At 37.6% G+C, this 14,237-nt stretch overlaps 1 protein-coding gene across 5 annotated transcripts in view; it reads left to right on the forward strand.

Moving 5' to 3' along the window:
• DROSHA (drosha ribonuclease III) overlaps positions 1–13,543 on the forward strand; it is a 70,458-nt gene extending 56,915 nt beyond the window's left edge. For 4 of the 5 annotated variants that reach the window (XM_067290976.1, XM_067290975.1, XM_067290974.1 and 1 more), the window contains 8 exons: positions 826–983; positions 1,901–2,006; positions 5,612–5,753; positions 6,723–6,805; positions 6,925–7,028; positions 9,094–9,186; positions 10,032–10,078; positions 13,102–13,543. In XM_067290976.1, the coding sequence (XP_067147077.1) occupies positions 826–983; positions 1,901–2,006; positions 5,612–5,753; positions 6,723–6,805; positions 6,925–7,028; positions 9,094–9,186; positions 10,032–10,078; positions 13,102–13,232 (864 nt within the window). In that variant the 3' untranslated portion in view covers positions 13,233–13,543. Of the gene's footprint in view, positions 1–825; positions 984–1,900; positions 2,007–5,611; positions 5,754–6,722; positions 6,806–6,924; positions 7,029–9,093; positions 9,187–10,031; positions 10,079–13,101 lie in introns of those variants that run through there. The other variant, XM_067290978.1, reaches the window with a different exon arrangement.
• Positions 13,544–14,237: the final 694 nt, after the last annotated feature.

Genomic DNA, 14,237 nt, shown 5'->3' on the forward strand with positions numbered 1-14,237 from the left:
GAATTGCGATGTGACCACAAGAATGCAACAGTGCCTGAACAGGCAGTACAAAAGCAGATGGGATTCCATGTAGGTAAATATAAAGGGCTGCACATGGAGAAGCAAAAAACAGCCCTGGCTCCACAAGCAACTGAACTCTGAACTGAGCGTTAGCCCTCAAGAGTGGGATTTTGAGACTGGGATAGGTAGTCAGCTGTCAGCTGAAGGCTCAGTAGTGTTTAAAGAAAAAGACAAATTAAACATTACTAATTGTTAGAAAAGGGATAGAGAACAAAACTGAGAAGATCCTGATGTCACTTTGAAAAACTGTGGCTTATGCACACCTTGAATATTATGTGCTGTTCTGCCCCGCATTTTGAAAAGGGTATAGTAGAACTGAAAAGGTGGATGAGCAGAAATAAAAAAAATTTGTGGATTTTTTTGTCTCCATCTTGATGTGTTGTTGATCTGCCAGCCCTGTTGAGTCTGTTGCTCGATTTCAAGCAATCTGATAACATTAGAGATCTCAAAGACACGTAAAATTTTACACGTTTCATGAAAATAAATATCCTGTATTATCCATATGCAGAGACAGGACCATATAAGCAACACATTATAAACGCCCCAACTGTTAAAAAAAGCTTTCATCAGGGCTCACATTTTCTTTGACAGGTGGTAACTATCCAAGACAAAAAGCCACAGGAAACTGTTTTTTCTCAGTTCAACTGTTCACAGAACAACTTGTTCACTGTATTCTTTGCCCTTGGTTTACAAAAAGTTTGCTTTTCTCTTAAAAATTTTGGAAATTATCTGTTTGTTGTTATTTGCACTTAATCTTATTTACAGCTGCAAGAGTCCAATACTGACAGGCAACTCATTGAGACCTCTCCAGTTCTTCAGAAGCTCACAGAGTTTGAGGAGGCAATTGGAGTCATTTTTACTCACGTTCGGCTACTAGCACGTGCGTTCACCCTGAGGACAGTGGGTTTTAACCATCTGACTCTGTGAGTACGCAGCAGCAATTGCCCTTGTGTAGTTCTGTTGGTCCTTCTGTTAGTATCCCGAATTGCTTCGTTTAAAACAAAAAACAAAAAAAAACCAAAAAACTTGGGCTGTTACATCTGTTCTCCAGAAAAGAACAGAACAGCTCTGTCTGCAAGCCCACCTGGCTGAGTATCTTGTCTCTCACAGTAGTCAATGGTGCATACTTTGTGAAGGAGTTTAAGGAATGTTTTAAAGTCATCCTGGTGCATCTTCTGAGCTTCTTGCTTCAATGACTTTGGGGCTTCATCCTTGACACTGTAGTGAAACATATGTGAAGGTACATTTAAGGAGAGGAGAGAAGTAAAGTCATCTTCAGGCAAAGTATAGCCCTTGTGTTCTGTGGTTTGTGCAATACCTAACACAGTGGGCTTTTGGTCTCTAACAAGATCTTTTAGGTCCCATTTTAAAGCAAACAGTAGAGACATGCCAACAGGTACCCAAGCTAGGATCCACAAAGGTTTAAACCTTGATCCTTTTACTTCTTGTAAATGGACAGACTTTTTCTCTCCACTGAAGTCATTGCATTTATTAGTTCACTTGCTTGTAAGAAATTGCAAATAGAGACCATATCCCATTACAAACTTGATATCAACTTATTCCTCTTCTCCTTCAATTAGTCCCATATCTGTGGTCTAATAATTGTGTTTATCTCTAGCTTCTCTGATTTGCTTTCTCTTGAAAATCAGTGCTACGACAGTAGTGAACTGTGTTTTCATCTCATCTGGTTAACACTAGAAAATGATCTTAAATATGTTTAAAAATGAGTGAGGCTCACTTTCAGATCACTCGTTATTTTAATTTGTGGGTGCATGCTGGTTTTGTTTTTTCCCTTCCTGAGTGCTTATTGATTTTGCTGCATTGATGTCTCATTTTTCAGAGGCCACAATCAGAGGATGGAATTCCTGGGTGACTCCATAATGCAGCTGGTAGCCACAGAGTATTTATTCATACATTTCCCTGATCATCACGAGGGGCACTTAACGGTGAGACTGCCATCAATCACACTCTCCGGGAGAAAAAGTGTGGGATGGAAACTGAAATTATGGAAGCAGCTAGTGAATTATTCTGAATTTGATTAATAAAAGAAGCCTCAGCAAACACTGCTCTTAATAAGGCTTTGTTAATTTTAAGACGAGTTCTACAATGAATAGGAAATGGTGATTTATGAGCCCAGAGCAATAATTTTTGTTCTATGAAATGGATCAATAGTTTTAATGATGCCAGTGGTGAACTTGAAAGATAAGACTAGTTCTTGTTTAAAGACAGATGTTTTAAACTATTTATTTAAATAAGCACCTCACATGAGTTTTTTATTCATGACTACTAGTCTATGGAACCAGAAGGGGTTTTCTTTCCTGATAAGGTTGCTATTTTACAATCTATTTTACTGTGGCTTGCTCATTGTCTTCAATCCAGAGCTCCTGTAGTAGCTTTTGAATTTATTTTTAGTACTGTTGTGGTCATCTGTTGTTGGTTACCATAGCCTTTCAGCATCTCTTCTCCAGTCTCTGAACAACCCAGTTTGTGGGTCTTTCAACAATTTACAGTGTTTTAAGCATAGAGTGGTAGTACGTGTAATTTTTTTTTTTTTTTTTTTTTTTTTTTAGAGGAATTGATCACTTTAGTAGTGCAGCTAGATGTTTTGGGGTTTATTTGTGAAGAATTTTCTTAGGTTTACTGAATTTTCTTAGTTTTCAAATCTTGATTAGAATAAAAAAGTATAGAAGTATCAGGAGTATAAGTCAAGTCCTTTAGTTAAAATTAGTAAGTAGTTTTGTAGATTTCTTATCTACTGGGAGTGATTTTCTCAAACCAATAAACTGATGGTGATACAAAGTCTCTAACAAACAGTGTGTTTTCAAGAAAATGCTTCTTAGGTGTTTGGGGCTAAATCTGTTTACAAGAAACAAAAATCACATGCTCTGAATAAAAGTGACTTTCATTTTTCTTCACTGTTTCTTAAATTCCATTTACATTTGCTTGGATTTCTCTGCAGCATTCAGGAGACAGACTAAATAGAGCCTGAATTTTTAATATGAAAACAAAAAGGGGGAGGAGCCTTCTCATATCAGTTTTTCCTAATGGAGAAACAAAAACATGAGGCAGAAATCAAAGGTTGCCTTTTTTCCTTTGTAGGTGACTATTAAAATTGTAGGCATCAGTGTCACAGTACGATAAATCTTTCAAGTATTATTTGGCAAGAAGGGTATAAAATGTTGCTATTAATGGTTTTAAATACTCAGAACAATGATCAGAACATCTCCATGTTGTTTAATTTAATGATAAATGACTTGGAAAGTGGAACGAGTTGCATGTTGTCCAAGTTTGCAGGGGAAACTATAAAGTTTGGACACAGAGTGGAATGGACATTGAGAATACATAAAAATTCGGAGAAGTAGGCAAATGCCTAGAATAAAATTTAAATTCTAGGGATGCACATGCAATGATAACCAGAATTATGTTTGAATGTTTTTAACTTTGAGGACAAATGAGATGAGGCTTGTGAGGGAGAGGGAGACTGATGATGGAGGACCTGAAGAGAAACAACAAACACTGAGCTCTCTTGCACCTTTTATCTAGGGACATAATTATATATATTTGAAGTACTAACAGAGCATCAGCTGAATCGTGCATGTAGTGCTGAGGAAATTTAACTATATTTAAGAAAAAGGAGGAGGAGAATAATTTTGTTTACAGGTTTTGAGATAGCCAAATGATCTGTCAAAAAAAGAAAATGAAATTTGGTAGGCTCTTGAAAGATACAACTTCCCCAGTGTTGGCTTATGCTACAGTCGTGGGTACTAATATGCTGTGGGAACATGGAAGAATAGAAGTAATTTCCTTTGTAGCTGGAGTTAAGCTCCAGCTGAGCGTACATCCTGAGTTACAGCATCTGTAATGGCACAGGCTGTGTGTTGCCAGGGTGGAGACTAGCTCCCAAAAAGATATTGGAAAGGGACAGATACCCTGTCCTCCTCATATCATTAAAGGGAATTGGGCTTGTTGCTGGATCCCATTTGTAGAGGAGGCAAGTTCTAATATGGAAGGGGTTGAGAAACACAGTGCTAGATGGATATCTGGTTCTTTCCATCCCCAACTCACTGTGAGTGTGTATTTTACTCTTTATTAGTTTTACCATAGTACTGATCATGGATAAGGGTCCCATCATAATAGATGCTCGGCAAATACAACAAAAAAGATCCTCCTTCTCCTATTGCAGGAAACAGCTTTTTGTCATATGGGACTGCACTTTTGTCTCATAGGTTGCATATTGTAGTTAGGATTTGGTTAGGGAATGTATTTATTGTTCATCTTAAGGACATAGAAAGGAAGGATTTTGGAAAGGAACAAGTAGGAAGATGATTTTGAGCAGAGGTTAGGAAGGCAGGTAATAATCCTCTTCTTTCTGCAGTCTGCCTAGTTTATGAAGATCAAGATGTAAGTATCTGCTTCATATATCATTGCCAAACAAATTATGAACATACTGTTCTTTATTTATCTGTTGTCAGAGATGAAGTATCAAGTGCAGGGAATAAATCTTGATTTCCATAAGCTCAGTTGACATGTTGGAGCCAGGTAGCATATAACTTGTATCTAATAAGCAGAGCAAAAGTGACATGGCAGACAAAGAAGGCAAAATATGCACTGCAACTTCTCAACTCTAGATTATATATAAGCAGTGGAAAGAGAGACGTTCTTCCCCCCACCCCATCCTGCCTCCCAGAATAGCCCCAAAGTTTTAAATTACACCATTTCATTTAAAGCAAAGAAAGAACAGAAAAAAAATCACCCTAACCAGGAGTTTAGAAAATTGAATGAAAACCTGAAATCCCAAAGTACTCCTTAAAGCTGTGTGAGGTAGGTCTTTGGTCTCTGTATTTAAGCAATCTGCCTACAACCAGCCTTAAGCACCTCAGGGGACTCTGCTGGAGGACCAGATATCCTGGACTTTAACATGTGCTGAAATTGTTAGGGACAGAACTTCATCAAGGACACATCAGCTCAGCCATACTGCCTTCAGTAGAGCAGTATAACAGCACATATATGCGCTATCCAGTTATGCTCTGCCCAAATGAATGGAACGGCTTCCTCATTTGGTGGTTCTGAAACACTGGATTGTCTCACTTTAGTGTGTATTTGTTTTAATTATTGACTATTTGTTTCTTATTTGATGGACTCTAGGAACTGCTCTGTAGACTCCAGAATATTGTGTGTTATATGGAAAAATGCATAACTTCATGTATTTCACCAGAAAATTGCAGATGAGCTGCAAAAGTATTGGAATGGTGAAGAGATGGTGTTTGATTGCAAATGAATTCACAAACAAGCATTTATAATGCAAGACTTACTTATAGAAGGAATGTATCTATAGAAGAAATAAAATTGGGGAGAAGATTTAAAACAGAAGAAAGAATTAGCAGGAGAATGAGTGTGCATGTGTGCGTAAATCATACAGAATATGAGGTTTGCTGAGAGAGAAGAGAGAGGCAGCAAGGATAAATAACTTTTTTCCTCCCATCTCTCCTTACCTTTTTAGAGTTCAGCATTGCTAATTCTTACCATTTAGTGGAACTTCTTTCTGTTGCAGCTGTTGAGAAGTTCTCTGGTAAACAACAGGACGCAGGCCAAAGTGGCAGAAGAGCTGGGTATGCAAGAATTTGCCATCACTAATGACAAGACAAAGAGACCTGTAGCTCTTCGGACTAAGACTTTGGCTGATCTCTTGGAATGTGAGTTAGTGTGCTTATAACCGCTTAGTACTTATCAACTTTTTTTTCTTCAGGGCTTGTTTAAGAAAGGCATTAGAAATCCCCCAAGTTGTTATTAAAGATGCATGTTCAAATTTTCAAGTGAATTATGCCTAAACCTCTGCAGGACAGATTTTTGAACACTAGCCTACATTTTTGCAGGCTCAATAAGAAAGCATGAAGAAGGCATAATTGCAGGTGTGATATTGCAGGCTTAGAAATGGAGGGGTTGTGAAGACCAGATCAAAACTGTATCTCAAAAGTTAAAACTTGTCATCTGAGTCAAGCTATTTAATGGCAGTTTCAATGTATCAGTAGTATATTCTTGTCACTGTTAGAAGATAAAGTATTTCCTTCAGTGCATGAATATTTCTGTGGTTCATTTAACTGCATTCTGGGAGAAGGTTTCAAAATAGCAGTTCCACAAGAGGGAAAGCCACATGGAAATTAAATGATTTTTAGTCCGTTTGTGAAAGTGTGTGCTACTTTCTTTCTAAAGAAAGTGAAACAGTAATAAATATTGTGCAAAGAAAGTTAATCCGTATCCTGTACATTCTGATACATTTTGTGAGCCATTCAGACCCCTTGGCTTTTGCCAAATCCTCTTAGTAAATGGAAATTGCACACAAACAGGAGTGATTTATATCTCAAGCATTTTTATGGTACCCAGTAGTGATTTATTTCTAAGTAGCCATGGTCTGCTGGTTAAAATGTGGGATTAGGATCTGAATGTTGTTTCTAGCTCTTCAAATGACTGAGTGAATTTGGGTAAGTCATGTAATCCCTTGGTCAACTTTGTTCTTTCCTGTATATGCAGGATAATAATACCCTCATCAGATCACTGCTGTGAAACTTAACTGAATATGGCTTTAGAGTACTTAAAGATATTTGTTTCTAAAAGTGAAAGCTATTCTTGGATGAGTGACAGTACCTTTTTTCCCCCCCCCCCAGCCTTTATTGCTGCCCTGTACATTGATAAAGATTTGGAATATGTGCACACTTTCATGAATGTATGCTTTTTTCCACGTTTAAAGGTAAGGCCAGTAAGGTTCCTACTTTCTTACCGCCATAGTGCTTTTAATATATGCCATTGTGTTTTGGAGTCTTACCACAAACTCTCAACCATAAAAGCATCTTTGTGAACACCTTACAGGAGTTTATTTTAAATCAAGATTGGAATGACCCTAAATCTCAGCTTCAGCAGTGCTGCTTGACTCTCAGGACAGAAGGAAAAGAGCCAGACATTCCTCTTTACAAGTAAGAAACAGCACCTTATGGATACAAGCTAATTATCAATCTTTCTTTTAAATGAAGGAAGATGTGGTCAAATGCCCAATGTTTTTTCCCATACTTTGGCCTTATTTTAGCCCTCCAGGCCAAGTCCTTTAGCCTCTTCTTGTCTGAAGATGATAATTGTTGAACCAATGTTTTCTGAGCTTTTGATGTTTTAAGCCATTGCAGGGAAGAATCAGTAAGAATTTTACCTTTTACTGTTTCAGGGAAAACAAATGTGTTCAGTGTTCATTGGCATCATTCTGTGTTTTTTTTTTTTCTTCCTTTAATGTAAAATAGTGGGAATATTTTGAATGAAGTGAATAGAACAAGGACAGTGGCTGTTCAGATACAAAGTCGATACCTCCATTCTGTTTCCAGTAATACTATGAACTTTCTTTACGTCCCTGTGCTACCAAAAATAACATGATACGCCTCCTGATTGTAGGCTCCAGTTCTAATCAACAAAGAGCCAGGCACATCTGAGGGGCAATGCAGGGTTTGGACATTTTCAACATGCAATTCAGCCCGCATCTGTTGTCTTCCATAGGAATAAAAGAGCTCAGGGCCAGAAATTTCTTGACTTGGGCACCTTAGTTAAATACCTGAGACTGGGTGGGACAAATCTGCCTCCTCTCTTTCAATTTCATCAGTGGTAAAATAGAGTAATAGCTACTTCAAAGAGACAGTAATAAACTTTTAAATTTGTATACTGCATCCACATCTACTTGATGAATGTAGGGAAGGGTGCAATGTTAGCCCCCAAGAGAAGAGAAAGGCTGTGAAAGTTCAGGGCTTATGTTGGGATTACTCTACCAAAAATGTATGAGGAATGAAAATCTTAAGTGCATTTGTCACATTTACTGAATTAAAATTTTCGATGAAATGTAGCAGTGAGTTATAGTGAGAAACAGTGCACCTCAGAAATGTGATCACTTTAATGTGGTAACTGATGCTCTGCCAATCTGACTCCTCAGTGTTTCTGTCTGAGGGTTCACCCCTTTACTTGAGTGAGGAAGATGAATACAAAAGAAATTATTCCTGATTCTTGTAAAACCCACTGAGTATCAAGTACCAAATGTTTGTTTTGTTTTGCTGTGATAAATTGATTTTTGTAGTACAGCTTAGTCATATGCTGTTATCTTCCTATTATCTTGTTAAATTTTTCCCTTGGGGTTATCTGTTTCACTGCACTCAGTAGCTTAGCTTTTGAATTTGGGGTGGGTTTTATTTGCTCGTGTCTGGTGTTACACACTACACATGTGGAATACTGTAGTTAGATACTTTAAAAAATGATGTGAAATTGCTGCTCCTTCCTAAGTGAAAAAAGGTAGTGGACAGAACTCAAGCTGACAGTGGGGAGAGATTAGAGACGGGGAAGAAACAGCAGAAGCAAATTCATTGCATGCCTAGGGAATTATCTTTTTCTCCTTGAGATGATTATCAATGCATATCCTAGACTTTCACTCAAACGGAAAGGTTCTTTCATAAGTGACAGAAAGTGTAACTTTTCAAAGTTGAAGGAAAATTCCTTTATATTGTGATAATTTGCTATGTAGAGAGGCCCCCCCCCCCATCTAATACCAAGCCTTTTAAAACTTGCTAAATGTTCAGCTCTCAGAGCCTAAAAATTTGGTGCCCATCAGCTTGTTGGTATGATTATTTGCAATTGCACAGCTATGTGTTTTTTAAATGATTTTATTACAGGTGTATTCAGTGTTTCAGCACTTTGTGCATAGTATGCATTTTTGCCTGTAGGCTGAAGTTTTAATTTTCATATGGTACTCCTGAGTGAGCTTGAAGGAATAAATAAATCCAGTATAAACAAAGATCCATTTAATGTAAATTACTCCTTTTAATTGTGCACCATACTGGCAATCTCTGGGTTAAGGTCATTTATACAGCCATCCTTCAAATCCTTCCTCCATTTTTTTGTGCTAGTTCCACTAAATGTATTGACCAGACTGAAAGCTTGTTGATGTATGTGCCACTGACAGATTCATTTTTTTAATACTTCCCGCTTGAATAAATCATGTCTGTCTTATTTCAGGACTCTGCAGACCGTTGGACCTTCTCATGCCAGGACATATACAGTAGCTGTTTATTTCAAAGGCGAAAGAATAGGATGTGGTAAAGGCCCAAGGTACTGTGAAAAACTGATGGCATGGTGTTAAAGTTTATTTGACTCAGGAAGCGTCCAGAATTACCAGCCATGAAGGTAGACAAGTGTCCAACTGGCCTCAGAAAAGGAAAGCTTTAGAGCCTTTCTCAAGTCATTCTGAGTTTCTGCCTCAATCTTATTTTAATACCTGAAGGGTTCAATGCCTGTATACGTTTAGGCCTTAAGTTTTTTTGGTGAACCTACGAACAAGCTGGCCAGCAATCTTGACCTATTGTGACTCACAGGATGGAAACTACAGAACAGCTTCCTGAAAATGATGACTTTAGCGTTAGTTTTGCTGGTAAATTATGGTCCAAATTAAGCTGGCAAGGAAAGGGTGAAAGGCTCTCAAATCTGATACTGTAATTTTTAGGCATGTAAGTAAAAGAAGGTGAATATTTTGGGATGGTTTATGAAGTTACAAAGACTTCAACCATGAACCCAAAGTACCTAATTTTATTTTGTGGTATCAAATCTATGTTATGAAAATATCATTAGTTTTATAGCTTTCACACCTCTGTGATTTTGTTCCTTTTTTTTCTCTCAAGTCAAAGCAAATGCTTCAATAGAGAAGAATGAATAGAGAAGAACTAGAATATTGTTAATGTTATTGATCTAAGTTTAAAAATATTATACTGGAGCTGTGGTGCTATTGCTCACATATTTGTGAAAAGGTTGATATATCATACACCATAGAAATTGCTAGCTACTGATTATCTGAAGAGTTTTATTACAAAAGAGTAGCCAGTGCTTCATTTTCTCAGAAATTGTGATTTATTCTGTACAACTTAGATCAAATATAACATGTTTTTGTTTGGCTTTGACAGTATTCAGCAAGCAGAAATGGGAGCTGCAATGGATGCACTTGAAAAATGTAAGATATTTGCTTGGGCAACAAAGAAAATTATATTTTACTTCCTTAGGCTTTAATGGGGTGAGGTGTGTGTTTTGTGGGGGAGAAAAATAGAACAGAGCATATATACTGAATGCTGTCAGCTTCTAAGCAACAGGTTTGCCTATTACTGCTTTCTAGGCAACTCTGTAAAAAGTGGAGTTAGTATGATAACAACAGTTTTTTTGTTTTTGTTTGTTTGTTTGTTTGTTTGTTTGTTTGTTTTTAAAGGGAGTTTTTGATCTGTTACAGAGACAGTAACTTAAAGGGAACCCTGTGCAATAAAGTCTCATTGAGATTTTCCATGCTTTGAATATGTAATGGGATAAGCCTGCTCCATCTCAGATAGTGAGATTGTCTCATGCTCTGGTTTGGGGAGGAGGAATACTACTTTTCATTTGCCAATTTAGAAAAGAAAATTTGATTTTTGGATTATGCAGTAGACTAAAGACTAACATGCAGATCCTCAGCCTCATTTAAGTCAATACTAATCCGTTAACAGCAGTTTGTCAGCTGAGCATCCACTCATCTTTGTATACTTCTTTCAAAATTATGCACAGAAAATACAGCGTGGGAGCAGTCCTTCATTGCAAGGGCATCTCAGAGAGGAAACTAGTCAGTCTAGTTAAAATGCCAGCTGTGCAGGTACTGTTAGTAAATAGGTAACGTGTTCTGTGCAACAGAAGCTCTCTGTGCAGGAGGAGTAGGGGAAGTCGATTTTTACATTTCACTGAAAGGAAAGACCTGCCGTTCCTCAGATGTCAGAAGTTTTTAATCCATAACCTCTGCATTCAGAAATTCCAAGCCTTAAAACTTTCAGAAGACAATGTAGTCCCTGTAGTTCAGAATTGTTCATATCCATCTGATAGGCATATACTTCACACCACCAGTAAATTTGATAAGTAGAAGACATAACTTCCCTTTTTCATTGAATATCTACAAAAATTTCCTGAACTATTCCTTTTGGGTGTTTTTTCTTGTGACAATATCATCTGTCATAAAGAGACATGAGCTTCAGGTCTTATCATTCAAGGACTTCACAGCTTTCTTCTGACATACATTTTTGAATACCACAGAATAATTTAGGTTGGGAGGGACACCACCCCTCAAAATAGAGCCAGCTTTGAAGTTAGATCATGTTGCTTCAGGCCTTGTCCAGTCAAGTTTGAGAATCTTTAGGAATGGAGACTCCATAACCCCTTTTGGCACCTCTTCCTGTGTGTATATGTTTATATGGAGTGGAGCTTTTTATTTCTTGGGGTCTTTTTGGCCTTTTTTTTTTTTTTTTTTTTTTTTTTTTTTTTTTAACAAATGCATGAGTAGTTTATTTCAAACAAGTCATTTTCATACACCCGTTTATACATCTGATAGCTCTGATGATTTTATTACATAAATTTCCTTCTCCAAATCATAAATGGATTATTAACAAGCAGGTTGCTACCAAGCAGAATTCTTAAAGAATTATGTTACAGGCACCGTGCTGAAAATACTATTTTCATTTTATGGCATACATGAGCAACAAAATCTCCCAGAACTCCATTAAACACAAAGCACTGGAGTTTTAAAAACAACAGCAATTTAAAAACAATTTGCTTTTCTTTAAATTGTTTTCTATTTTAAATAAATAAATCTTTCTGTGCCCAAGTTCTGAATAACTGATGGATAAACCCTTTATTCATGTAGTATATAATAAAAGGCACAAATTTCACCAGCCAGTAAAACACAGAAGTGGAAAGTCACTTTACTATAATAGAAACTCCTACAAATAAGGTGACTTCTGCACTGTCTTCTCCAGCTGAATAAATCTATACTGCCTGGGACTAGAAAGGGGAAGGAAAATTCTCCTGGGGAACAACTCACCCAGATCCCCAGTCTTTCTTGGTGCCAAGGGGCTCCCACCTTCAGGAGCCTCAGCTGAATTTGCTCTTGGTAACTAACTACAGAGAGGTGCAGTCTTTTGCTAAGACAAATCCCAGGCTTGTTTATGGCTTTAAAGGTCAGCATAGTAACCTTTTGTGTTCATCTCGGACACAGATAGGTAGCCAGTGCTGATCCCAGCACTCTGCTGCTGTGTGATCCCAGCAGGATTTACCACCAGCTGCAGGCTGCCACGTACTCTACCGTCTCTTTGGTTTCTGACTGGCTGGAGGGTGCAGGTCTGAGCAGTTGTCCACAGCACCCTGGTCATGCGGAAAGTGTTGTATCCTGTCAGCAGTGCACTGAATGGAGAGCAATTCTGATCACTTACATAAGCTGATTTTATAGCCTCAGCTAACTTGTGTACCTAGATAACAGCAGATGGACAAATGTCTGAAATCAGAATGGTCAGTCTCCCCTAGCTATTTCTCCATCGCTTCAGCTTTGTGTAGGTTGTTTTGTAGTCAGACTTCACTCATGCACGCTCCTAGATTGTGCTAAATAATTCTTCATACTAGTTCGTAGCTAAGTCATAACTTCAAGAACAGATTTTACTGCAATCCATTCTTCTGCACTATTCTTTTACCATTAGGAACCCTGTCATAATGTAGGATTTTGCATGGTCTAAAACAGTGATAATGGGAACATCTGTACAGTGCTTGGAACCAGTGGCTCCTACTTTTTGAAGTGGGAACAAGGGGAAAAACCTTGACAGAGCATTGACAGTAATCTTACATTCATTTTTCAGTATTAACCACTTGTTGCTAAGGGAACAGAACATAAAACCCAGGTAATACCTGGCCATGTTGCTATACCAGAATTTTATATTTCTTTTTTTGAGAGTATTTTATTTGGCAGTGCTTTGTAGCAGGAGAAACAGATATGGAAATCATCTAGAAACCAAGGTCTTACAACACAGAGCCCTGGTTCACTGTTAGACTGGACTGTTATAAATCAGTAAAAATGATGATAACATTATTCCCCCCCCAACTCCTAACCTTATCAAAGTTAAAAAGTAAAATAAGAGCTGAGGCTTTCTCTGTGTTACCTGTTTGTTTATTAATGTAAAATATTTCTCCTTGTGTCAGATAACTTTCCCCAGATGGCCCATCAGAAACGGTTCATTGAACGGAAATACAGACAAGAGTTGAAAGAAATGAGGTGGGAAAGAGAGCATCAAGAGAGAGAGCCAGATGAGACTGAAGAAGCAAGGAAATAAAAGGAGGGCACGGAAGCAGAGACATATTTACTTACTTAATAACTCTGACTGTGGCCTGTGGAGACCTAACCTAGTTTCTTGCGGATGATGAATGAAGTGTGCCTGTTGGTATCAAATACAAAATCATAATCTCTCCTTAAAAAAGTGTGTATATAGAGAACATTTCTTCAGTTTGGTTTTAACTGCAAAGTTTTTTGTTTTTTTTTCCCCACTGAGATTTGTTTTTAAGTCCTTTTAATTTTTATGAAAAGTTGTGGGATTATTTTTGTTGTTTTTAATGTCTTGTTTGAAATAAATATTAATTTCAAAAATCTGTAGGAAGAAAAACTGTTTAACAAATGTCTCCTATGTCCAAATGCTATTGTGTCAGCGATCAGCAAAGTTATTGCATGAACTCAGCTATGGAGGAAGAAAGTGTTGTGACGTTAATTCAGCAGAGCACTTAAGCATGTATCTCACCCAAGTCTTGCAGCTATATGTACTTCTTGACTCTGCTAAAGCAGAGTCATAAATTTCTGGTCAGTAGATTGATTACTTTAGCACAGTAATTACTTTTGTTTTAAGCAGTGGAACTAGGATTCCATACCTGAAGAGTGACACTACAGTGTGTGGAAGGTTGGATTTTTGGTCTTTAAGTCAGTATTTTAAACTTCTGGAAGAGGGAAGAAAAAAAAAAAAGTAATTATGAAGCAAAGGAATGCTAACTTTGTGTACAGAATGTACTGAGCTTACATTTACAAGTTTTGTGTCATTCTCAACTTTTTATCATACTGATGCCTACTTTAATGGGTTTCTTTGTCCAGAACATAATCAGTGTGGTCCTGATAATCAAATGTTGTATTAGAGACTCCATACAGATGCTGTTCCAGATAGGTCACACAGAATCACAGAATGGTTGAGATTGGAAGGGACCTCAGGAGATCATCTAGTCCAACCCCCCCTGCTCAAGCAGGGTCACCTAGAGCACATTGTACAGGATCACATCCAGGCGGGTTTTGAATATCT

The sequence above is a fragment of the Apteryx mantelli genome, chromosome 2, assembly GCF_036417845.1.
Source record: "Apteryx mantelli isolate bAptMan1 chromosome 2, bAptMan1.hap1, whole genome shotgun sequence".
NCBI lineage: Eukaryota > Metazoa > Chordata > Aves > Apterygiformes > Apterygidae > Apteryx > Apteryx mantelli.